Source organism: Neodiprion pinetum, chromosome 1 (assembly GCF_021155775.2).
Source record: "Neodiprion pinetum isolate iyNeoPine1 chromosome 1, iyNeoPine1.2, whole genome shotgun sequence".
Classification (NCBI taxonomy): domain Eukaryota; kingdom Metazoa; phylum Arthropoda; class Insecta; order Hymenoptera; family Diprionidae; genus Neodiprion; species Neodiprion pinetum.
This window is the reverse complement of record NC_060232.1, coordinates 23,490,448-23,517,223: the sequence shown is the minus strand read 5'-3', so window position 1 is coordinate 23,517,223 and position 26,776 is coordinate 23,490,448. Positions and strand designations below refer to the sequence as shown.

At 43.8% G+C, this 26,776-nt stretch overlaps 1 protein-coding gene across 2 annotated transcripts; it reads right to left on the bottom strand.

Moving 5' to 3' along the window:
* Positions 1 to 202: 202 nt before the first annotated feature.
* On the bottom strand, positions 203 to 26,529 carry LOC124216512 (netrin receptor UNC5B). Of its 2 annotated transcripts, XM_046621085.2 has the most exons (12): positions 25,856 to 26,529; positions 17,621 to 17,907; positions 11,454 to 11,870; positions 9,982 to 10,263; positions 9,411 to 9,578; positions 7,792 to 7,827; positions 6,983 to 7,147; positions 6,749 to 6,790; positions 4,389 to 4,526; positions 3,765 to 4,262; positions 2,368 to 3,301; positions 203 to 1,264 (listed from the first exon to the last, which is right to left on the bottom strand). In XM_046621085.2, the coding sequence occupies exons 2-12, from the start codon at positions 17,724 to 17,726 to the stop codon at positions 1,093 to 1,095; spliced, it is 2,958 nt and encodes a 985-aa protein (XP_046477041.1). In that variant the 5' UTR covers positions 17,727 to 17,907; positions 25,856 to 26,529; the 3' UTR covers positions 203 to 1,092. The 2 variants fall into 2 exon arrangements, with proteins under 2 accessions (XP_046477041.1, XP_046477048.1); XM_046621092.2 differs by lacking the exon at positions 7,792 to 7,827.
* Positions 26,530 to 26,776: the final 247 nt, after the last annotated feature.

Here is a 26,776-nt window from a genome sequence, read left to right as displayed (position 1 = left end):
GAGTATCAGGTTTACTGTAGTAATGTGAATAAAAAAAAAAAAACAAAAAAAAAGCAATAATCATTATCATTATCATCATAATAGTAATATTAATACAAAATTATGAAATGCAAAATACCTTAACGGCAGTAAAAAAAAACATGATCAGTGCAAGTCAACAAATAATTTTGGCACGTTTTTTCAAAACGAATAACATTCCTCGTCTCATAATATAGTATACTCTATAATAAATCCATAATTTTCCGCCATATATACCCAATCGTCGATTTCTTTATTTCTTTTTTCTCATCTTTTTTTTTTAATATTATTTACCTCTTTTTATTTCTTAAATAGTTTCCTGTAAATATTTTCATCTAAACGCATAGTTCTGTCTCTATATTTATTCGTTTTTTCGATTACGTAACATTTCATATAGCCTAAATTCATACCGTTTTGATTTCACTATATGTTAATATACATAATATAATATCGTATTGTATAATATCCAATAATCGCATGTTACTTTCGTCTATATGTACAAGCAGTGTGTATTGTATCACGCACAGTTAAGGCAGTGTTTTAAATCGAGTCCTCGTCACCCCAGCAGTCTCGATTCACGTTCTTATACACGTTACACGTCACCACAAACGTGTATTATTAGATTGTATACCAATAAATTTGCTCTAAATTACAATTGCAAGCAAAATTTTTTATTATCATCTCCCATCAACGAAAAAGTACATTCGTTACCTCTCCGTTGTTTTGTCAATCCGAAAAAGTGCATCGGCCACTCATTCCTTTCCGCCAATTTTTAGTCCGTACACGATTCACTCCGTTCGAAGAGTCTTTCTCTCAGTCGCATTGTATCACCCGTTAGCCAGAGGCCATCTGCTCGCTGTCATTTTCACATATTTCTATTTTTCTGTTTATGTAAATTTTGATAGAAATAGATAGCACGTCTTGATACCTCTCTGATGACGGCGTTGAAACACTCGAGATTCACCGTCCCAGATCGCGTCTCGAAGTTAAACATAGTCATATGCACTTGAGTGTCATTTCACAACATTTCACTTCTGTCACTAAACGCGTTTATCACCTCGTTTCACGAGCACCTCACAGCCATGGTCCAAGCTGGGCCTCAAGTATCGTCGCGGCATCTGTCCGTCCCATAACTCTGAGATGATTCAATAAGTCGGTGACTGCCGTCGGCTCGCGGTGTCTCGCTTCCCAGAGGTCCAGGATGTGTTCCGTGGGGCTGGCCTTGGTTGCAAAGTAGTTTATATACCTGGAACACAACGGACGGAAGCTGACCTTAGCACGGAATCTGGTCTGGCCAATCTAAACAAGACGCGCATCCCACGCACAATTACGTTCCATTTATATCATAGACTTCGAGTCAAATCCGAAGCTGAACCCTACTCAATTAATCTCGCTCAGGCATGTTGATGAAAAAACTTCTACCGAAAACGTTTCGAGAGGCGGCCCCAGCTCGCACCGAATTCATGATGGGAATACATTTTCAAGTTTCGCTCACACCGACCACCACGTCTCTCCGGCAAATTTATACCTCGGTGTTGATTCAGAGGATATATCTACCGGTGAAAAAACAATCGGGTATACGGGTACATCTAAATATTTCACCTCCGCCAAATCGAGGAAGCATAATTGATCTCCAAACAATTTATCACGCGTTACTAGAATAATTATGTACTTTCGACGGATTATTGATTTTCGGACATTCGCAGAACTTTACGATTCGAACTCTATTTCTTCGACAAATAATACGAAGTTGTTTTTTTTTTTTTTCTTGAAAGTTAACGGATCTCATACCCATGAAAAGTTTCATGTGAACATAAACATTGAGTACTGAATGCGTGGTTGTTGCGCAGCTGCATGGTGATCATAAAACCATAGTTGTCACTCAACGGATTTATATTCCCTGAATCGCGAATGGTAGGCTTTTGAAAGTTGATATAAAAACTGCAATTGCTAGGCACACTATTTGCCTTTAGAGTAATCATTTTTCTTTATAACCCATGAACTGATGCAAGTATTTCCAAGTGAAAGTAATGAATTGAAAGAAGTGACTTTATGCCATCAAATAACTGGCTACAACCCAATTCCGATCTGAAGTGAAGGCAGTAATATAAAAGACCTGATGAAGTATTTTTCATGGTTGATTTAAAACAAGTCAATTAGATCCAAAACCAATAATAGCACAAGTTAATAGCTCAATGTCCATCCTATTATAAAAACACAAATCGGGACTTGTTGTAGTTTTTCCGTTACAATTATGCCGTCTCGAAAAAATCACAATTTTACATCGCACAAGGATAAAAAAAATAACATACGTGTGCAAAAAAATTCTTTCAGATCAAATTGACTCACCTATCGACTTGAAGTCTCTGCGCTAACATTCTCCAGTCGTTCCCGAGGGCATTAGGCGGGTCCAAGCACTGGCACAGCTGTTTCCTAAGGGACCTGGTAAACCTGAATGGTCTCAGAGCAGCGGAGTCGGTGGTCGTGTTGTTGGCGTGTCCACTGCTGACCACGGTAACCTCTCTCAATGGTCTGGTCACGCTACCGGAAGAGACGAGCTGCTTCGCGCCGTCATAAACGATTCTGAAGACCTGTCGCGTGTCGGAATTTCCCTGGCAGACAAGGAGCTTGTAGCTCCTCGATGTGGAGGGTCCGAACGCACCGTCCAGGGTGAAAGAGACGTGCTGCCCGTTCTCTTGACAGTTCCAGACTTCCTTGAAAGAGATCTCCTGGTACTCGGTCGGAGATTTGCTCTGCCACTCGTTGCCCACTTCCTCCATGCTGATGCAGAGCGACTCCCCGTTGTCCTGATAGAGCAGCGTCCTGGGCTTGTCCAGGAGGTAGCCTCGGATCTGTGACTCTCTGTCGGTGATCGTCTTCATGGCAGCCTTCGTATCTTCGATGGCGTAAACCCTGACGCAGCACTGGTTTCCCTGGCTAGCGTAAAGCGCCAGTCTCAGCCTTTTGGTCGCTATCGTGTTCTGGCTGCTTTCACCGGCCAGAACATAGCCCCTCAGCTGCTCAGTAACTATGAAAGCCTCAGCGTGGTCAAGCTGCGTGAACAGCGGGGTATTTATGGTCTCATTTCCGAGGGTCAAGACGCGGGTCCAGGTCACTTGCTCCCCGGACACTTCGTCGAGGTCTATATTAGACGCCCATACGCTCAGCTCCCATGTGCTTGGGTGCAGCATCGCGCAGTGCTCGAACTGCAGGATGACAGGCTTGTTGAAAGATGCTGACGAAGGACCGCAGGTCACTACGGCTGACAACTGAGTCACTCCGTCTAAAGAGAATCACGTCATATTTGGAGAAGATAGTTTTCGGAGTACCGATACGAAATTCCAAAACTTGTGTCGATCATTTTCATCGACATTGAGATCGATTTTACAACAATAATTATTACAATCTGTGGTGGGTGTATTTTATAAACTGAAAAAACTGAATCTATTTAGTGGTTTCGGTTTATTATTGCGTACTACATCAAGAATTCGACGAGAAAGATTTCTTCATTCATCCGTCTCAAATTGTTCTGTGGATTTTTTCTGAAATAAATTGAGAATGGAGTAAACTTTGAACTCGCTCATTCGGATAGTATCGAATGTTTGAAGTCATAATTCCAAAGAACACGCGTTCAAAGCAATAAACCTAAGGGTGAAGAATAAGGTGATAATCAAGTCTTGGAATTTGGAAATTGAACTTCTCTCGGTTTCGCGTAATAAAGCCTCGGGCACGATGAAAGTGCTTACCAGGAAGTCTCGGCCTAAATCGATCCTCGTTTAAAACAGCGAGGTACAATTCTTCACGCAGGGACTTTGGAACTGAACCCTCTGGGACTGACATCGAAATCCCAGCGTCAGGAAGGACGAGTAAAGCGCCGCGAGTGTTAACGATTGCTCTGGCAACGTTTCCGGTCTCCAGTTTCGGTAGCCTCACCGTGTCCGAGGCGACGTTATAGGTCGAGTCCGAGGATGGGTAAGAGCTGGTCACGCTGTTCTCACTATCCGAATGGATTTGCTTGTCGCTGCAGGACTCCTGGGTGGATGTGCTGGGGGTCGGGGACATGGGGGATGGTTGAGGGGCGATCGAGAGGTGGGGGACGTCGTAGTGGTGCTCGGATAGGGACCTAGACATGGACAGTTTCGGATCGAAAGGATACTCGTAGCAGGCCGGAACCGTTGTGGCCGTGACGTCTGGCTGCAAGCTCAATTTTTTGTCCTGATCAGGAAAAAATTCGGGCTGAAAGTCTGCAATATTGAAAATTGAACTATGGTTTAACGAGGGTCCGATCGGTTTACCGCTTTATCCGAACTGCAAACTCGACATTCATTTTTTTCCCTCTACATCCCCGCCGGAGGAAACGAATTACTTACCGTTACGTGCCATCGAGTACAAGGAATGATCGCGACCCTTTCGCCTCAGCAATCTTGCCAAGAAAAACGCAAGGCCCCCGATCACGATACAGGCCACCGTAAGGCCCACGTAAAGCGCTACGTCCATCTGCCGATTAGCTGAAACAGAATACGATATCCATACTCACGTTGCTCAGGATCGCTGAGCTCATTCCGCTCCATTTCGTACGAAACGGAGCCACATATGTCTCAAGACTCCTATAAGTCCTGGGTCAGATCTTATCCACGAGGGATTGTCGCGCTTAAGCAAAACGGAGGGGAAGCTTTCGCGCCGAACTACTGAGCACCGCCGTGCTCCATTGGTTCCAAAACCATTTTCAACGCTGGTATCAGGTGGGAGCGTTTTCCTCCATTCGCTGAAACGAGTCTTGCAAACGTGGTTTCTGTCGAAACTCGGTAAACTTCATCGCATCGATCTTATCCGAGGTGAAGTGACTTTTCCTATAGCGAAATAGATCGGTATACCTTGCATTTCGCCGAGTAGCATGCACATAAATCTACTCATTGTAAACGTGGAAGTGAACGCGGACGCTTCGCATACGTGTTTAAGTGGTTTTTCTCTGTAGCTGATTTATATGACATACCTACTTGTCTTTGTTTGGTTTTTGATTTAAGACAAAGAAACACTGACAAGAACAAATAATGGGTACGCCAAAGAATTATCGCAGAGCTCGATACGCAATATAATATAACTTATGATTTCACCAAGAAAACTTAATGCCGTAGACCTTTTACATAAACTTATTCTTGCATTTTGAAAAGGAGCTTTACTTAGAATCTATGAATAAATGATCTGAGAACTTTCCACTCCCGTTAACCCGTAGATCCATAATTCACGACCAAGAATTTCACCACAATTGTGCAATTTTCGTAATCTGAAGTGGGGAAAGTACGGAACGGTCATCATGCATCAATATGTTACCCTTATCCTTCGATATATACTCATCTACAATTCTTAATCGTTGATTATTTGCATATATGATTAGTTTCCGCAACGGCGGGTAGAAAAAACGTACCCTCGTCTCAGTTAGAGGGCGGTGGTCTTCCAATTACATAATTTTCTTTAATACCAGTTACCCGCAGGGCAGACCGTATCGCGTGCAACTTTGATGTATACCGCTCGATAAAAACACCCTGTACCAATACGTATACGTGTACCTACCAGTAACCAGCTTCGACGATTTATAGACCCTGCCTACAGTCCGTCGAAGTCGGACTACGTCACGCAGGAAAAAATCGACGCACTGACGGTTTTCAATTGTTTATCGCATGCACCGCTACTGCTTTCCAGATTGACAGCGAGGGGTCGCTCGTCACAATTAGACCGGTTTACGTTCTGATTTTCAATAATTAACGAGCCCCGTAATTAAAAGTAAATATCAACCAACGGAGGGAGCGAGCCACACGGCATTCACGAGAAAATTTCGTTCAGTTATTAACGAGGCCTGATTAATAAAGCCCCGGGTCGTTGAATCTTAAAGAAAATTACCCCCCAATCTGTGCAAAGTACCGTGAATTATTCCATTTGTTTGTCGAAGAATTGGTTTCTTTTTTCTTCTCTGGTAGGTTTCATTTTGTATTTTTTCTCACTCGTTATTTATTCAATGTATTTGATCACGGCTGCACTATTTATTTTGCAGGCACAACCCCGTGCATATCAAAAATCACTATTCAAGTTCAAATTTCAATATTTAAATAACTAGAAATATGTATATTGACGCAGGACTTTGACAAATGAACGTAACATTGTTTAGACGTGAATCATATTGGTACCCGAAACACGCTTTAGCCAAGGTCCGTAATTTGATTGTCGTGAATTTTCCCCACTGCACGACACTTTGTAATTAAAAGTAAATACGAGGTCCTTGAACCTCCGATCTTAGTTTACACCGTCAAGTGATTACCTATTCAAGCTTCCATTTTCTTCAACCGTGGCAGTAATCAAATGCAAATATTAAACCTTTGGTTGAATAATCCGCGGGAAATCGTCACGGCGAAAATTTCATACGGAGGTGAATTTATCCGAACAAATTCAAGCTAATGACGAGCGACGGCTCTTCTCCTCCCGGCCTTGCGGTTCCCTTTAGGATTGAAGCTAGCAAGGGGTGATATGACGAAGATTATATTTTATCTTATCGACTAATTCACCGCGCAAACGAACCTCTCGGGATTGGATGACGCCAGGGTGGCATAAATTTGAATGCCATTGAGGAGCATGCGGCAGTGCCCCCTTTTGCAGGGAGTCTCCACCAGCCGCCGCGCGATAAGAACATTAATCCGAGTTATTGATAGGAATTATTTCCGTCGATCGAAGTACTCACCTTCTTCGGCTAGCTGAGCACCCCCGATCTTTGCACTGCCAACTGAAAAGCGAAAAATATTTTCGCGTTAATTTCCGTTCTACTGCACGCGAGCTTAAAGATCATTGGGCGTGAAACGAAGAAGCGATGAAAGGGGTTTTAAATGGAAAACGGGGGTATAATTTCGCGGGTGAAATGTCCTCGCTTACTGCTCCCGTTGAAATAGGGAGTCCGGAGATCAAAGAAGAAACTCACCGTTGCACATTCCGCCCGTGCAGTTGGCCGCACTGATGTCTCTGCCCTGACAAGGCCTTCCGCCATGACTCGGCGGCGGGTTGTCGCAATATCTCCTTCTGGTATATGAGCAGTCGCTTCCACATACCGACCAGCTCGACCACGTGGACCATCTCCCGTCAACAGCTGTCGAGGAAAATGTTCAAGGTATATTCAGTGCGCGGTCTTCGTGTATAATGTATCCGATGTAACTCCTTTGCGATCCGCTTCTCTATTTTTCCGGCAAGTAGCGGTAGCGGTGCAAGGCAACCGGCTTCAAAGGGAGTCGGAAATTTATTTTCCTAAACGTTGGAGAGAAATACTGGTAAAATCTAAACGAGCGGGGTTGGATATCCAGCTTCACTTGCAGGTGTTTATTGTTAACGCGAGTGAATGGATCGCGATGGTAATAAGGAGCGCGGGGTACAAAGGCTTAAATAAATTGATTCCCGTTGGCATTGTGTATCGCGTGGGCGAGGCCCGCATGCAACGTGCTTTGGCTCAACCATTATCATCGACAGCGCCGGTAGCAGTGGAGTTGCCTAACCCGACGATCAGTCAGAGTTGAACAGAAGCCCGTGTGGGTATAGACCTTGAGAAATGATGCTACGTGATTCTCGGTGGGCCGTTTGCCGTGTGAACAGTTCCGTCACGAAGCTCGGATTTCATTCGTTCATGTTCAACCGACCGAAAAAGCCGGGAGCTGTTTCAAGCCCTCCGGCTTACCGTTACAGTTGGCAATTGCTCGTCGAAATACGCGGACTCGGCTACCGTTTGGCTTAACCACTTACCCAGGGTGTTAGTGAACTGATCTTCTATCGCTCCGGCTGCTCCGTAAAATGAATGCATTGTGGGACAGATAAGCAATGTTACGCGTAGATATTATTCATTATTGTTAAACTTGGTTAAAATATTGCAAACCTGGTGACTTATTCGACCACGTATCACGTAATTTATTGAGGCTTTGAAATTATTCCTAAGTCTTTTAAACCAAGTAATGCTCTTTAAAGCAAGTCTAGCAAATATTGGGATAATTTTACTGACATATTCTATTTGCTTTAAGTAAATGAATCATATTTCCTTTATTTATTTATGGTCGAATTAGTCCCGAGATAGAAAAGTACTGCTCTGACAACATTCGGATGGGTATTGAATTATCAAGTTATGTCAGTAGTAACAAACCAGGAGTTCGATTTCTCGAAAAGAAGAGACGAAGTTGTTATACGACCATAGTGCGAAAAATTCTGAAAGTTGTAACTGAGTATAATGTGTATAAACTGATAATGGGAAAGTCATTTTTCCTGTAATTTTGGCCACTGCAAACTTTCATCACTACCATTCGATGTTTTGCGAGTTGAAAGGTGGCTTTTCCTTTCGCCATAAGAACTTTCTCGGCCGATGAAAAATCTCTTCGCTGGATTTTCAATTTTTCAGTTCTATTCTGAAATTCCCAATACATCAAGAATTTTCGCAATGGCCTGTACATCATGTTACAACACGACGAAACAAAAATGATTGCAGTAGCTAAACCTGAATTGCTAAATCAACTAACTGAATGAACATGTTCGCTTTAACACACAACGCTTTGTTTACTGATGGTCAGTAGAAAAACACATGAAAGAGGGAAAAAAGCTCGATCGGTTTCCCCCTTTTCGAAACGGTCACCTTCCTTCGTTTTTCAGCCTGATAGACCGATCGAAGAGTGCGACGCGGAAGGTTGAGGATAGCCGAGGGAATGATATGTGCAGACACGATTGGAAGTTGGAACGTCCAATTAAACCTGTACGCGAGAGCACCTCTTATTTTATTAACGCCGGTCGGTGTGTCTGAGGGCGACGGTTCAAGCCTGGAGGAATTTAGTTGGCGCAAACACTCGTGTGCGGATGGTTTCCAGGAAGCATCGTTCAGTCGAGAGTCGTCCTCGGTCCGGCAGACTACAAGTGCAGAGGAGATGCACCAACGGCAATTCCCGCCGTTCTTGCAGCGGCTCAGTGAACATGCATTGGCTATAAATCAACGAGTATTCGCAAAGCAATCATCGCGTGGTGCAGTCTTTGACAAAACCTCGCTCATGCAATCTCCCTCAGACCCATCGGCACCCGCATTTGCAAAACATGAATAGAGGAAATTGCTATCAGCCAGAGGAACCTGAATGCACCATGAACATTGTAGCGCGTTCTATACCGAAGCTCCGGTCATCTGACAAACTTCTGGTCCCTTTACCGGAATCCGAGTTCTTATGAGTCGCTCTAATGAGATGGGAATCCGATGCGACGATCATAAGCATTCACAAGCACACACGCGTTCGTTGCAAGCGTTCGAAATTGGACCCCCAACTTCTTTTGCCAACTGTATGACGTCGAGAACATGCAGATAGCGGTTAATAATAAAACAGACAATAGTCGCTCACCAGGGCATACAGTGTTGCAGTCGTTCGTCTGAATCGCTGGACCCTTGCAGTTATCGCCACCATTTAGCGGTGAAGGATTCGTGCATTTCCTTGTTCTTTTCTGACCAACTTTACCGCATCTCGAGTTGCAGTCTGACCAGGCCGACCAAGAGGACCATCCGCCGTTGACTGAAACAGAGTAGAAAAAATTTCTCGATTCATTTGGTTCATTTGACTTTTGGAATTAAACGAGGATCTCGTACGTCAGGTTTCTTCTACGGCTAAATTTTCGTAAAATGCTCGTTACAGACAGGCGTAAAAACCGTAGGTAGTTTCGGATTTTCTAAGTGGTCTGAACGGTGTGAATTCAATCCGAATGACTTTCACACGCGCAGAGTCCCGCGATATGACTCACAAGAGTGACTAAAAACATCGCGGTCGTAATTAAAGGCAATTGCTAACGAGCGTAAGAAAGGAATTACGAAATATCTAATTAAAAATCATTTGCTATTTGAGGCCAGCGTTCCCAATGGCCAAGTGAAGCCCTTTAACGTATCGCAGTAAAAGGAATGAGAAAATTTTGACTGCTTACCGTAGACAGTAAGGCTTGCAGGATCGCTCAGTCTCTTCGCAGCGATGTTCTCCGCTACACAAGTGTAATTTGCTTGATGACTGAGCTTTGCCTGACCCAAAAGAAGGTGTCCTTCACTCGAAATAAGCAATGTGTCCGTCGGCGCATCCAGCTTCACTCCATTACGGAGCCAGTCCACTCTTGGCGGTGGGACACCTGCGGGTGGAACGCAGCGGATCTCCGTTCCTTGACCTACTTCAACCGAAACAGAGTACGGCGGGGACTCGAATTGCTTTTTCAAGTCTGAAACATGAGGGAAATGGATTTTTTCAGTTAACTTCACGCTATCCAATGGTGATTATCGGGGTGTAGGAAGATGAAGATGTCAACAGTGTGATCTGGGTTTCATTTTCAGTAAAGACGATAGAAGTGGTTCAAAGGTTTCCAATAATCAAGAGCTGGAGTTCCAGTCTGAGATATTAGTCAAGCTGACGTGTGGAAATCTTTCCATTTTTAAGGAAATCGAGTAAGGTCAGTTCAACGGACTGCTAAGGTCCAGTTTAGTCTGTAAAGCAGCGCTCGAAACTGGCATTCATTAAAAATCTAAGATGCTTAACTCGAATCCGTGATGGTTATCGGAACCAAGGGCGGCCGTTTACTGCAGCGTCTAACGACGCATTAACGTTTCAGCATCGTCATCTGAGGACCGGTGGCTCCTCAGCGGACCGCACCTCGGGTCCGAGGGACTCTGTGCAGTCTGTGGCGAACATTAACCATTAGGTTAATGCATACCTCTCGTATAATAATTACAAAATGACTGTGCAGGCGGCGGTGCGCAGACTGGTGACCCGTCATCACGAATATTACGATAATGACTGTGATTAGATACGAGAGCAAAGCGCGACGCCCGCCATATTTCTTCCTACTCTTCCTCTGTCGCATCCGCAGATAAGAGCAGCGCTTGGATTTAATCGGCTCGACGAAGTAATTATTGTAATTACGGCTACCGGAGCCCCCAGCGCAGCGTGGAGCCGGGATCAACCTCTCTCCTCTTGTCCATTGCTGACATGCTTCATCTCACCCACATGTTCTTTGAAGAGATTTTCTCGTCAAATGACAATATTCTTTTTTAGCCAAAGTCTCGTAGTCAATTGACTGTTCCACTCCTGGATAACACAGTATGTATTTCATCAAGTTTCATAAGTCGTATAACGTAGTGCACCAAATGGTTGAACATTCCTGAGGTCGGATGGGCACTAGACTTCAGGATTTCACAACGTCAAAAGACCACATCACTTCAATTGACTTAACGTGACATGGCAAAAAATTTCATGCGAAACTTTACACAACTTCACGTGACCACAAGTGACTTATACGTGACCTTACCTGACTTTTTGTGACTTCAAATATCATCGAAGCACTCTTGTCTATATTTTTGTCTATAGATATCTGATTTTATGAACGGTCACTTCATTGTAATATAATATACTTACAAGCTACGTCCAGTGAGGCAGGTTGACTCGTGATTTGCCCTGATCCCGACCATGCAACACATTCGCACTTGAACTTGTCCTGACCGAAGTACTCCTCGACCTGGTTCCTCGTCACGTCGAGTTCCACTTCGACTATCCTTGTCCCCGTCTGAGGGTCCACAAAGTCTGACGGCCGGGCGCCAACAGCACGCTCTCCGTTGCACAGAAAGTATATTTCCAACGCTTTTGCAGCCCTGCAGTGCAGCGTCGCTGGCTTACTCTTCACCACGTACGAGTCCAAGGGCTCAGTTAGGAATACTGGTAGTGAATCACTACCCCCCGAAATCAGTTCGGTGTCGGTCGCGATCGTTGCCGAGGGTATGTCATCCTCCTCCAAACCGTAGGCTCCATCGTCTTCAACGCCATCCTGATCTGCTTCTGAAACAGGAAAAAGAAACTTTGGTTGAAAAACTTTTCGCAAATGAAGTAGTTGAAATGAAATGTTCCTATCCGAAATGGCTGATCTGTCGGTTCGGGCTACTTTTCATACAAGTTTTTTCAAAGTCTAGAATTATATGTTCCAAAGAATACTGCGCTCCAAAGGGAAATCTGCACTGTCTGCAGTGGTTCACACGATGGACCGGTTTTTGGAATATAAATTTACCCGCAGTGATAGGCACTCGGGTAGGTGATTTGATATTCCCGGATAGAGAGTAGAGGCAGAATTTCCGGGAGCCTTATAGTGGCAACGTTAGGTTGAAAGCCCATGAAAATATATAACGGAGTCCAAACGGAACTGGACTGAAATTAGGTTTCCATCGAATTTCGATAACATGCCTGCACGTCTGTTTGTCCGCCTCGTCGACGGTGGCGATCACCGTTCATGAGCCCATGAACAGGAGAGAACGGACATTGAATAGCACATTATCACGCGCTTCCTACAAATCCATCCCTGCATGCGATCCATTCGCGTTCGCTCGGAGTTCTTGTTAGCCTGGATGGACATATCCGTCTAGTTAGTCGATCTGCGGTACGAACAGCGCACGTGGATGGGATGGAACTTGCGGACAAAGCTGTACTCGGAGAGAACCAAACCAGGAGCGGGAGGGATTCTGACATTGGATAGCGTATCTCTGCCACAGCACGGAGAGCCGTAGACCGCGGACCACACACGACGCCTCTTAATTAACAAAGGTACGTCCTACCGCAAGAGGTAGTCAGTCTGTAGGAGGAACGGAGCCTTTGGGATGGGGGTTTGTGGGGGACAGAGGGAGATCAAGAAACAAGGCCTTTCTTGTTTCCACTGAAGTCTCACGTCGTTCTCTTTTCGGCTATACCGGGGTTTGTTTGAAGATCGTCCTAGATGGTACTTCAATGACCGAATCACTTTGCATTTATTAAGGGTAGCAATTGTTTCTTACCTCTCAACGATCACTTGCGGCTTCTTTTTATTTCAACTCCGCGATTTAACGACGATTGACTTTGTTATAGCTTCTGAAGCGGGGTACAATGCCTTACTAAGCATTTCCTGTTTTCCGAGGAACGGGGTCGAGAAATTTTCTACTCATTTTACCGTGGGAAAACAGAATTATTTGCTACTTTATTGCCTTATAATTTTAGCAAATTCACTATCAATACATATGACTGGATGTTCTGAATTCAAGTTCAAGTAAATAGATGCTTCAAGTATCTGCGTCAAATCTTCGCTAATCAGTTTTCATACATGCCACATGTGACATTGCAAGAAATGATCCGGAACTAATTCTGAGGTTAAAATCTTCTGGTGAATCTTATAAAACTACAATTTTATATATAAAAAAATGTCTGTAACCGCAGCATAAAAAGGTACGTACAATACTTTGTTCAATACATATTCTTCAAACTGCGAATAAAGGCATATTCAAATATATCGGTACCTACTGCTATTTCCTGGAGAGTTAATTAAGGCAGCAGGATCACGGAGCAAGTCAGGAAATACTCTTTTAAAAACCTTTCGAACGATGCAGCCAGGGTCTTAGAGGCGTCCCAGATGGTTGATACTTGATAGTAATTCCCTTCCAGTCTTTGTCTCTTCCTCTCTTTAACTGCCACCGTCTCTCTCAGCTGGCTTGCGTGGTCGAGACAAAAACACGAACAAAACGAGGAACACAGAGGCGAAGTAGCTGAGCTCGAAGACGCGGTAGATAAGAGCCAATTTGTAGGGTACGCTTTGTCGATCTGGCTTATATGCGACGCGTTGAACCGCATGAATCAGATTCGGAAAGCTTTTACGGTCTGCAATAAATTAATGATGACGTGCATGAATGTACCGGGCCTTTCAAAATTCATCGCAGCTAAAAACTAAAAAAAATATCTCCCAACCGGGTTGGAAGTGTATTTTGCACCAACTTTTGTGGGGTTGATAAATTTTTGGTGGAATAAATCGTCAATTTTTTCCGACTACTGCATTCCCTACATCAAGATTTTTTTACAGCGTCTTTCAGTGTCTTGACGAAGTAAATGAAAATATTTTTTTCATGCGCTCAAAGAGCAGATTGCAGCTTCGCTGAAGTTAGTGAATTAAAGAAACTCAAGCCTCTCTCGGGAGATCAGTTGAGTATCCCGGCACACCGGAGCTCGAATTTTAATTTATGCGACTGTTCTCGGTCAGGTTTCGCGCGACACGAGAACAGGAGAGCAATAAACCTTAACTCCGTTGAAACTTGGTCGGCGTATATTACGTTAGGTTCAGGGCAGAAGTTGAAGCTTGAGCTTGTGTTGGATATCGTCTATAGAGGTGTGCCTAATTCTTCATGAGCCGTTGAGAGAATTCAGGCGGGTCTAGTAGTCGGGGAGACGGAACCGATTACTATAATTAAAAGTCGCGTTCTTTAATTGTCATATCAATGTTGTATCGTCATTCAAGATAATCAGGCACATTGCGGACAATTGCGAACAGGAGATTAATTATCCCGATATATAATACGTTTGTAAGGTAAGCTGAGAGCCTTAGGACACGATGAAGATAGCACAAAACGTTTGCGTCGTAACAGCTACGGTACCTACGTTAGGCCGTGTAATTAACCGAATAACAGAATCAGATACAAGCTAGTCATGCCTAACCCCTGGAGTGCGCCAGGCTCACTCTGATATCGAAGGACCGATAACATCGATCCTGGCCGTTGTACAACTCGAGGAAGTTTTTTTTTCCATAAGATTGTTCATTTTCCAATTAATTGCTAGCAGAACATTAACGAACTTGGTTTAGATGCATGAGGATTGAGCTATCTTGAAATTCAATGTGTCGAATCAAATTTACGCAGATAATGATAGTAACTGTATAATTTGAAAACATGTACCAAACTCCAGACAAGCAATTTCCTCATTTTTATAGCATTAGATCTCGTGACAATTGATGCTCGACAAGTTTGAATTTACCGTAATGGATTGTAGAAATGATGGTCATGAAATACCACAACGTTGCGGAAACTCTTTCAAACAATATAGTGCGAACGATGGTTCAATTCGTTGAACCATCCGACAAAATGAATATTCTTTGCTATCAATTTACCTTGACAAATAAACTTTACGGATGCATCCGAAAGAAGACAGGAGCCATAAGAATATTTTTCTGGAAATTTATACGTATGTGAACGTTATTATTTTTTGTAAATGTATGATTCAGAATAAAGTGTAACTATACAGATATCAAGAAAACAGATGGCTTTGATGGTATAGAAAATTTCATCTCTCACAATTCGAAGTATAAAAAATAGCCATACTCGAAATAAACAAGGTACATCATGTATAGTTACTGTGGAGTTATGATACCTAATCACACCGCTTCTTATATTGGAATTATATATATATATAAAAGCTTGCTAATTTATAAGTAAATAAATATTCCCATTATCACGAATTGCAGCCGAATTCTCAGATAACGAAAGAATGTGAAACGATAAATAGAGCGAATATACACACCCACTTTAATGCATCTGGTATAAAGTTTCGTTTTAAGTCTCGTTCGTCGAACAAGAGTCTTAACGCGTTATCGCGTCACGACAGCGGCTTCGGTTGAAAATCGCTAATTCATTCCTACCGAGACTTTTATGAATTCGTTTGAGCCGTTCGCTCGTAAATAATGCATAAAGTTGCTGCTTTACTTTATTGTGTGATAAAATATTATTCGTGCAATTTGAAATCGTTCAAACTCACTTTCACCTCTACCCGTTGTCTTACCATTTTCCCAGATACGTATACAGCTTAGATGATACCATTCACACCGCTTGTAACTGTATAGTGGCCGTAAATAAGGTCTTTCTCTTTCTCTTTTCTTATTACGTTGAAAGCAAGATAAATAAGACAAGACGAATCCGTAGAGATTTCGCAGCGTTTCGAAAGGTATCAAGATTGAACGGGTTTCTTTTTTCCAAAGCACGAGGGAATAACCCTTATTTTTTCTTGCCCTCCTTCAACGTCACGCTTAGTGCGTGCATATATGCACCCACAAACGCGAACAAAGTTTTGCGATAATTCGCCTCGGTTTGCGACCGGCTTTGCGTTTGATTTATGATAATTAAAGCTGACCCGACCTTTCATCGGATGCTGCACGACTTTGCAGCGAGCGCAAGAGTCTCGTTTCGCGAAGAACCTTCTCCTCTTCCCAGCAGAATGTTGATGAGACCACGCTGCGAGAGGAGAAGCGGGGAGGAGATAAGGAGACGCTGCGTCTCCTGACGAGATCGTTGCGCCCCGTAACCAACCGCGTAATTGCTTGCCTCACAATTTCCATGCAGTCACGCGTTATCCACCAAGCAGTTATGTATTCATTAATTTGCTTGGACGCTGGAATTTCTACACCCCGAAAAAACACCCCTGGTTCTTCGATTTTAAAGCACCGACGGTGCAAAGCGCAGAAAGAGAAAGGATGGACAGAAAAACGTATGCCTCGACCTTATGCACCCAGTTTTCAAAATCCACGAATTATTTTCATTCTGCTAGAAAAAAACTTTCGCAGAATTTCAAGCATCATGCTCAACAGCTGCAGTCACTGATCTTTATGTATGGCCCATGACAGCATTAAAGATTAACGTATTTGAACAGTGGCAGAGATAAGAGACGAGAGTGAAGACTGAATTCCAGGACCACAAGGATCCCAGTGAAAAAGAAATTTAATGACAGTGTGGGTACTCATAGAACCAATCATCCCCCTGCAGATAGACTTACTTTTGCAAAGAAAGGTAAAACCATTCATCACTCGCTCACGACAATAATTAGTCGGCTCCTCATTATTTCTCATTTCTCAGAGGCGGTTTTCAAACCAGCTCACTCGAGTGATCCATTATCAGTCTAGGTCTACGACTTGCGATTGGACAAAAAAATTTTATTCGAATGTATTATAATAACCGCTCGGAGGTTCGGAGAAAGGCTTTCAACTAACTCTCTTTGCGCAGGGTGCATTAAGTTGAGAAGTAATCAGAAGGTGCGAATGTGGCTAGTGAATGCGATAAGTGGAGCGACTGATGAGCGCGCCGTACTCGCGGTGCGTTAATACACACATAGTGCAAAAGCTGACGGACAGTGAAACGCGGGGAAATCTCCTGGGGCCCATTTATCACCGTGACGGTATAAATTAGAAAGAGATGGACAGCTCGCAAATAAAAGGTTGAGGCTCGGTCGAAACGTTTGAAGTGTAGCCACAGTTGAGGGACCGGAGATGATTCCAGAGGCTGGAAAATAGATCGACTTGGGAAATGAAAGGATAAGGTGTCTGACGGTTGTATAGTTTGGGTGACAGTAAACGAAGACAAATCGTGCTGCTTGAAAAAGCGGCGCAGGATGTTGTATCTGGCGAAATTCTACTCAAGGCTTCAAGACGGGCTTATAAGCCATGGCAAGCATATAAATGAGAGTATTCTGATTACCATTGCGGCATTGACTTTATTTTGGCACACATTGTCGCTCGGTTATAACAGTTATTCGCTTCGCCGTTGCCACTCTGTAAATATTGTGAACACAATATTCACGCCTCACGAGTGTGGCGTGACAGATTTCTTCAACCGATTGTAAGCCTACAGCCACTGAGTTATACCTAAGCTCGATTGTCCGTGAGGTTGCTGAATGAGGCTTTGTGCATAAAAAGAAGAATGGAGACTAGACTTGAGCTAGTGAATTGAATCGTCACCGTAAACCCTGCTGTAGCTACTCACCTTCGACTGAGCTGAATGGATGAACCTCGGGCAGGACGAGGAGAAGGTAGAACACCAGGAAGAGAGAGGACAATCTGGGCTTCATCGTGAATGCCAGCGTTGTCATTTCTTCATTTTCAGTTCAATTCTATAGAAGCAGATTGAACAGTCACTACCAACCACTACAAGTGTCACTGCTCACTGCACATCGCGTTGTTTGTTTGTTCACTTCAACACCAAGAAACAGACTTGGAATCAACGTTGTCGAACTGCACCGGAAGAGCAAAGTCAGTCCTAGATATTTCTATCTGTAACAAAAAATTTCAAGAAACATCGTGAGTGGTGTAATTATTTTCATAACCAAAGGGCTAACAATTACGTCAAAGTTCATCCGCAAGGGAGAAATAATTGATTTGAATCGTGTTAATTGAGGGTGTTAATTGAGCTTCTCGGCAGGAAGGGAACACACTTTGGACGGTGGGGATTGAAATCATGTCGTTCACGGAGTAACTTCTGAAGCCATTCATTGATTGCTGAATTCCCCTTTTTCACATTGTCTTTCTCGTCTTGGCAATAAAATCTTGGGTTGCGCATTATAAAAACGTACTATAACAAGGCCACCACTATGCATGTAGCATTCATCGAATCACCATAAAATCCTTAACGATTTTTTCCCTTTGCAGATAGTATAAGCTTCCGGACAACGCAGAGTGATTTGCTTAACGGATGTGAAATAAACTTAAACTGTGGTTGAATTATTTGTGTAGCCATCCCATGGCCGCTCAGCTTGGAACTAATATAAAAGTTTTGATAGCACAGCAGAGCATCGGCAACGGGGAGAGGGGTGAGAGAACGGAAAATTCCGTGTTGATGATAAAATTGCTAGACGGTAAGTTAAAACCCCGCAAATTGAAGTTGCAGAAGCTTTGACAGTCTCGCTCTACAGAATTATAAGCAAGAGTACTCCTTTGACCGTGATAATGCATGCGAAATGTGTAGGAACCGCGTTATCCCGAGTTACCCGTGCTCGCCGAGTCACGGAGTGTAGTGCGCTGTATGTGTATACGGTATACATGCATATACAATTTTAGCTCGTCTGAATATTTATACAGTCGCGGTCCGCGCAGTGCAGCGATGCCTTACGGCAGCTGGTACACCCCCTGTTATTTAAATTATTTTACTTCTGCTCTTCTTCCCCACATTCGGAGCCCGGGGTAACCGGGATTACTTTAATGTTCGGCGCTTCGGCGGAGAACTGGAGTTTCCAGCTCCCCGGATATTGCCGTGTAAAATAGGTGTTACAACCGTTTTGCCCTGTAGAAGTTATTTCGAGTAGACATTTCACGATTCTTATTCCCTCCTCGATTCCATCGCACCACCGATGCCTTGATGACTTTCGAAATTGTATACTCACGTCGTAAAAAGGTATATAAGACCCAGTGGGTACGCCGGGACGGTGGCACGAGCACCGTCTCGACGCCTGCGACTTATTGCCGGTAAATTGACACGCGTTTACTGTATACACATGTAAAATAAAACCGGTTAAGTCTAAAAAATATTTTCAAACTGGTTAATTTCTTGTGTCAATCGGCCCGGCGTTCGAAGGGGACCTGAAGTCAGCTGATTAGAACGTTCTTCTTCTGCCTTGTTGTTACAGAGAATTTCCCTATCTCAAACAAATTCTCGATCCTTCACACTATTACCTCGTTTGACTTGAAAACTAAAATTAGGCGGTTGGAATTCTTGTTTTCTCATTTCTTCTTTCTTTCTTATTTGCCGACTATGTACATAACTAATTGACGCAGCGCGTGTGTGAGCCTCGGGCAGGTGGTAGACCAGAGCTGCGGAATGGCCTATGTATATGAGTCGTCCCCGCCAGGTGCAGTGCGTGGATTTGACGAGTTCAAAAAATTTCCCGCACTTGTACCAATTTAGTTCGCGGCGAGTGAAACCTGTTTGACGGCGAGCTTTACGTACAAGGTACTGGCACTAATTTATCTCAGCCTTATCTCAAGCTCAGCTTTAATTACCGAGCAAGATAATTAACGGTACAGATTACATCTATCGCCTGGGTTCGTTCATTATACTATCCCAATCAAACGCGACTTTCCAATCGAATTCAGGTCACGTCACTGTTGTGCCAGGACTGATACTTTAATCGCATGCCTACCAGACACTGATTATCCCTGCGTGCTAACCAAACTGATCGTCAATCGACATCGTCTCTTCGACTTGTCACAATACCTGCGCATCCGGAGATACCAATTTACACGCGTCGGATCAATGAGCTGTCGTCTAGTCAACGCTCAAAATACGTCGAACCGAAACATCAAGTGTCTCCATCTCAGCCATTCGACCAGGTGGATACGCTCTTTGATTCAGCTGATAATTTCCAGACGCGATGAATCTAACGCCAACCGTCGAGCGTCGACGTTGGCATTCACCTTCATGAAGTTTCAAAAGATCGGAACGTGTGACAAAACCCTCACCGGCTCTTGTCGATCAATAATTAACCGAGACGAAGGGGTGCAGGCTACACACACGCTGACGTTCAACAGCAGCTGATGTTCCTTTCACACGATACCGGGGCGTTGCTGCGAGTTGACAAATTTTTTTGTCACACAGCCTGACGTTGTTCTGAGCTCGATATTGCGACAGAAAACAGTTTACCTTAACTTCTCTTCAACATAGCTACGGCAGTTATGACTAAAAGGTGTTGCACCAGTCCGTGAACTACGAGGCAAGGTTCAAACTGGCTGTAATCCGAATTGTCCCCGAGTTCCATGCTGTGCCCTTCCAAAAATCTTGGAGCGGTTCTAAGATATAGCCGTTTATGGACAAGGAGCAGCTAAGGCCCGCGTGACGACAAAGCATCTTGATGTTTGTGAAGAAGAAGAAGAAGAAGGCGAGGCTAGATGCAGCTGTGACTTCCAACGGCGAGCGTAATACGTGGATAATGTGTGTCCCTGGGTCCGGCGGGCCCGAATATGAACGGCAACAGCATTCATAGGACGTGTAATCTATGAGAGATCTGAAATATCCCATCAACAGAGATTCCCCATTGGTTAAGCCGTTGATCCAGGATTAAAACTCAATTTATAAACGGTTCGCGGTTGTATTACGTACTCAAAAGCTTAAAATACATACTCCAGAACAGCGACGGCAGCGGTAGTGCCATTGTGTTTCATTGGACACATGGCATTTCACAGTGCAGTTGGCTCGAATGGCCAGCTGACTCTCGGTACAACAGCCACGGGGCCAGAAAGCTGCCGCGGCTTGGTTCCATCTACCGATCGGATCTGATATCTTTCTTCCGATGCAAACCGCGCTGCTCGGCTATTGTAACACGCAAATAGGTACTTCCACTTGCCCCGTAACAATAAAGGCACCGAAGGGTTCGCCGAATCGAAATCTCGTTCGAGAAAATCCAAATCTATATCAATGAATGAATCGCTCCGGCGTTCCTCGATCCAAAATTCAAATTTCACGTGCTTCAAAGTCTCTCTTATTGTTAGTCCCGGCGTAAAAAAGGGTATGCTAAAATTCACATACTGTATTGTAACAGTTGGATCTACTCTCTGAGTACAAGGATCGGTCTTATACTGTATAGAATATTGCACCATGCTTGTTGAGAGAATTGTGTTATAGTATCAGAACAATCGCCGTACTGTTACGGTTACTCCAACTGTTACTTTACTTTGTATATGAATTTTCAGTACACCTAGTTGTTTCCCAACATGGCTATGGGAAAGATCTTAATACAAACCATCAAACCATCAAACCCTTTTCTCCCTACCTGCAGGTATACAAAATCAGGTTGATAAAAAGGACGAATTGGCTACCGGTTTTCGGCTGACTCTATTCAACAGTCGATATTTTTTTCTCGTCATCTTCTCCTTCTTGTTCCATTTTTGTAATCCGACAAGATTACGGGGTGAAATAAACATGTCAACCATGGGGGCTGTGGGTTAGCAGCGTCTTTATGGACCATACATTTGTCCCGTGGAGGTTTCTTCTCCACCGACCGATTTCGTGCAGATAACGTCTTCTCAACGTTGTCACGAGCAGATGTGGCCAGATGTGTCCTTAAATCTTCCACACTTACGTCTAAATCTTAGATCCTAGGATACAGTTATCTCGAATTTAACGCCTGACGGGTCAGCAGAATCTTTTTTCTTCTACTTCTCAGTACATTTCACTGTCAGACGAGACGGTGCGTCCAAGGTTTATCGTTCAAACCTACCGAATTGAACGAATCGGTTATCCTCGCGTAGTTGCAAAAGAAACTCGGTTCACGTTTATGTATAAAACTATATTGAGCCGTAAAAGTTGTCTCGATGTTTGTGATTTGTGCCTAGATTTTAATGCCAGCTTGATTAGGTCCAAATGGTTTTATAGAAACAAAAATATACTCATCCGAACAGGTTTCCTATCTGTCCCAGCTGTAAATATGTCTCGCATTTACGGTGGGCTCATAGTTCCTCACGTTTATATACGTATATATACATATATATTTGTATATATGTACATATTTTACCGTTTAGACTACAAATAAATAATTTCACGGCTGCATGTGAGTTTGATCAAAGCTTCTGGCTCTTCGTCCGCGACGCCGACAAAACCAGCGGAGCCTGAACTGAAAGCAGCAAGACGTCGCGACGCGACGCGATGCGTCTGAAAAACACACAAACATTCAAACGGATCCTGAGGGTGGAGTTTCGGGGTTTCAGGGGAGGAAAATAAAAATATATCATTCACGCCGGAACCCCGCTGGGACAGACCTAGGAGAAGAACCTAAAAATCTACAAAGCGCATTCTCATTTCCCATTCATCTTTCCATTTGATTTGACCCCGCAGGTCGAATTGTCGGAATACCCAGACGCGGCTTAAATCGATCCTCAAATTACCCGGGCGTCGCAAGTATGCATGCGTGATCAAGAGACTCGGTAGAGTCTTGAATAGACAGCTGAAAAAGAGTGTGAAGCCACTTAGAATTCTTTTTCCCTGCACGCGTGATACGTTGTTGAAATATGCGTTACATCGGCGACGAAACGGGGAGAGGAAGACAAACGAAGAACGAATCAATGAGACCAACGATTTAAGACGCATGAACGAAACCAAGATGGCGACGCGCATGCCAATGTCCGCTGCAGATGGGGGAAATAAAAAATTTGTGGAAACGCAATCAATGAGATCATTCACGATGTATGAATTTTTATGCTCTGACAGACGACCCTCTTTGTGAACCACTCGAAGCTGGAGAAGAGCTGCAGTGGCAGCAGCGGGAGCGCAAGAAACCACCATGGACGACAAACAAGTCGGACAAACGGAAAAAGAAGAGGGGAAAGAACGCGAAAGGAACTTGCACAAGAGGGCTGGCCCTTGACTGCTATCCATTGATACTTTTATTGTCAAAACCACGGGAAACCATTCAAGTGTGAATTGCCAATTCCTCCATCATTCGAGGTGCGTACGTTTCGCCTTTGTCGAGTACGCAGGTAGCCCCATGTTCTCACGGAATACACCGACCAATATCCGAATTCTGATCTCCTCAGCAGATGTGGCGATCTAGTCACTGGCGCCAGGTGCATCCTCACGGACGTTCTCGATTTCAATGAACTTCGCGTGTTGGAGGGCGCGAGTATCGAAAAGTGCCTATCGAAGCATCTCAAGAGGAATCTTACTGGAAAACCCCAGTAATTTTTGGAAATTACTCGTATTTCAAAGCGATGGTCGACTCTTGAACGATTTCAAGTGTGGACATACGTCGTTTTATTTTAGACAGAGCTTGTAAAAGCTCATATCTATTGAACACTGTTTTGACCAATGCCAATCTTCTACGCAATGGATATCTGGAGCTCATGTGGGTATTCGCTTGCATTGTCTTTCTTCTGTTTTCTGTCAAGGCACGATAAGCGAAAATCAATCATCTCTGTGATCGAAATCTACTTTTGCAATGAAAGGAAGAGACTGAAGTTAGCAACGTTAACGTAACGAAACGAGGGGGGAAAAATCTACAGTTTTGCAATTTTATAGTAATTGTAGAAGTTCAGTTTTCTAAATATGAATATATTTTTCCTCATTATAATTTACCATATCATCAGACATTCCTAAAATTGCGAAATAACGATTTTTCCCGAAACGTGAATCGTTAAAGTAACGTTAACAACTTCATCTTCGTATGGAATAGTCACCTAACGGTCTTTACTACATAACTCTTTCAGCGGTGCTGTTAATGTCTCTGTAACACATTTCCAATTTGATTCTGGGATTTTTAAACATACAACAATTCCCTAAATTAAATCCATTTCATCTTTGAGGTGATCCTATAACGATTCTTCCATTCATTTATACTATTTGCCCGATTGCGTGGACCAAATGAGATTCTAATTAGATTAGAGTCTTCAAAATGTGATTTCGTTGCCTGAAATTATAGTCGCTTTGGAAGTGACGAGGGCTACTTTGCATGGGCTCGAACCTACCGAGGGTGTGAAAATCCGAAGGGTGATACTGCGTGATCCAACCTCACAGATTTCCGATGCATTGTCAACGCAACTTGTCTTCCGCGGCATCGCCTTGAAATACCGAACCCTTGAAGTGTATTATGTGTACCGAATAACGGTTCAACAGTCAAGATTCATGACGGAAAAGCAAATAAAAGAAGATCAAACACCGGGAGTTGAAATAAAATAGTAACAACCATGAGATTTAAAGAGAACCTTCCGCGACGCAGCGTAGGTATATCTACTCCTACTTCTCGCCGGCTTTCCCGCGCTGGTTTGCCGCTCAATAAATTTCACCCCGCGTGTGGGTGTTATTTCGGACTTGAAGAAAAAAGGAGGAAAGTGAAAAAGGACTCTTTTCTGCCTCTTCAACCGTGTCTGTCCCCGTATACTCGATTTTCTAATTCTACATACGTGACCTTTTTCCAAATTCATTCGGCGACGCACATCCAACGTACTTTTGTCCCCCCCCCCCTCACTATCTCTCTCTCTCTCCCTCTCTCTTCATCTATCTATCTGTGTATCTTTATTTCTCTATTTTTCTATACCGTCTCCCGTGTTGGGGGGGGTTTTAACTACTCCGAGCTATCTTTAAGAGAAGAACTACGTCTTTTTAACCGCGCCTATCTTTGCACGCCTATCACGTCCCAAGCACTTCCTGTTTGGCACGCTCTTAGGGGACCCCGTAGGCGTGCTGTTTTTTTTTTTGTTTTTTCTCTATTCATCTTTCTGTCCCGAAAGAAAAAGACAAACAAAATCGAAGATTGAAAGAAAAAATTACAATTTCATATTTCGATCCTTCTTTTTCCGCTCCCTTCCCTCCCTTATACCCCCTTCTATAGCTTCCTAATTTACATTTCGTGCGGTTTCGCTTCGGACTTCGGTTCAATTCGAGCGCGTCCCGTGTTCAAAAATCAAACAGGATTTCCGGCGTGGCGCGTGTAAAATCCCATTTGTATAATTCTATGTAAATTGTACCGGATTTATTGCGTTTGACTAGCGCTGCACGGTCAAAGGCTTAGGCACCCTCCAAATCTGCAAACGGTAGCCGCGCCGATGGACCATACCTGCGGAATTATCGGCTTTGATTTATCACCCGGTTTTCTCCGCCTCTCTCTCTTTCAATACTGCTTTCACGCATTTGTTACGCCAATATGGGATCGTCCGCTGTATCATACGGCAAACACCGGCCTAATTTCATATTCCCGCAGAAAATCGCAGCTCACGTAACGATTATATTATTTTCAACCCCTGCTGAAACGACAGGGGAAAAGACTGAAGCGGGCCTCTTTAATGCGTATAATACGTTTCCTGGAGACCTAGAAGTCTAATGGACTACTATTCTTTCTGCTTTTTCTATCCCTCGTCTTTAAGCAACTCAATTTTCTACGCTAAGCTAGAACCTCCTGATACGCAGGCGATGATTATCGGAGTTCAGAAAGTATAGGTACGTTTAATTACCCCGACGCAGAGATGCATACTTTACCGGTAATTCTCGTCTTCGACAGCTGCGTGACCCCGACCGCGATAAACGAGGCATCATACATACATATTTTGTTAGGAAACCTTAGAGAGAGAGATTCGTTGAATTTTAATGCTGTGCACATGATGCCGGTCCTGTTTTACAGCGGTAAAGAAAGAGAATGAGAGTTTTCGGATGGGAAGGAGATACATAAGCGCGGTTCACTTTCACCTCATAATTACGTGCGGAGAGGGGTGAGAATATTTGCGTTTATAATGGGGATTTACTTACACAAGCTGTTAGCAGCCGCCAGATAGAGTATCCATTAATTTGCTCGTGTATTTGTCGTACTTGTTTCAAATAGGTATCACTTCACTGAGAATATTCACTTCTCACGTCTCGGCGTGAACACTGAAGCACGTGATTTCCTATCTACTCCTGTCTATCGTTCCCTCAATATTTCAACAGTGCAACGCGTCGTTTGAATTACGCGCTTATTGTCGGATCATCTTGGATCTTTTCGTCCGTAGCTCCCGTTTCAACTTCAATAACCGAAGCAACGCGTCGTTTTCCTCACCATCGGTAATGCATAAAATCGACGACTGCAATCCTTCGGTCTTCCTCGATCTTCTTCAAATTTATATCCATCCACTCGCGTTATTCGCTAAACCGAATCAAAGCACGCTTTGAACCTCCCGAATTTCCTTCCATATAAATTCAGACTCAACTTGTCCTCAGTGAAGAATAAAAAAAAAATATATTCGGATGTAAATTTCTTCGAGTAAAAGAAACGGAAATCACGATGATGAGTTCAAGTCTTTTTCGAAGATGAATAAACGCGAGTAGCGGTCGACGATTGGCGGCCAACCGAGGTCTTCATTGCAATACAATCAACCCTTGGTGCGGCACATTTGAACGCGTTAGAGCGCAGAGCAACCCCTCGAACGATGTTAGCATGCGCGTCCGCCGCGGCAAACTGGAGCCAACTGAATCCCGCCAGGGCAACCGAAGCTGACGGCGCGGGCCGCGTGGCGGAATGAGGAGCGGAAGAGATGGAGGGGAAAAGGAAGGGTGGAGGGGAGGAAACGACTGCGGGTCGGAGGGCGGGGGCGGGAGAAGCTGGACCCTCTGGGATGCTCTGCGTGCCTCCGAACGGCGGTGGAGGGCACCGAAAACCGAGGGAGAGTAGAACTCGCCTGTGAATATTTAAGA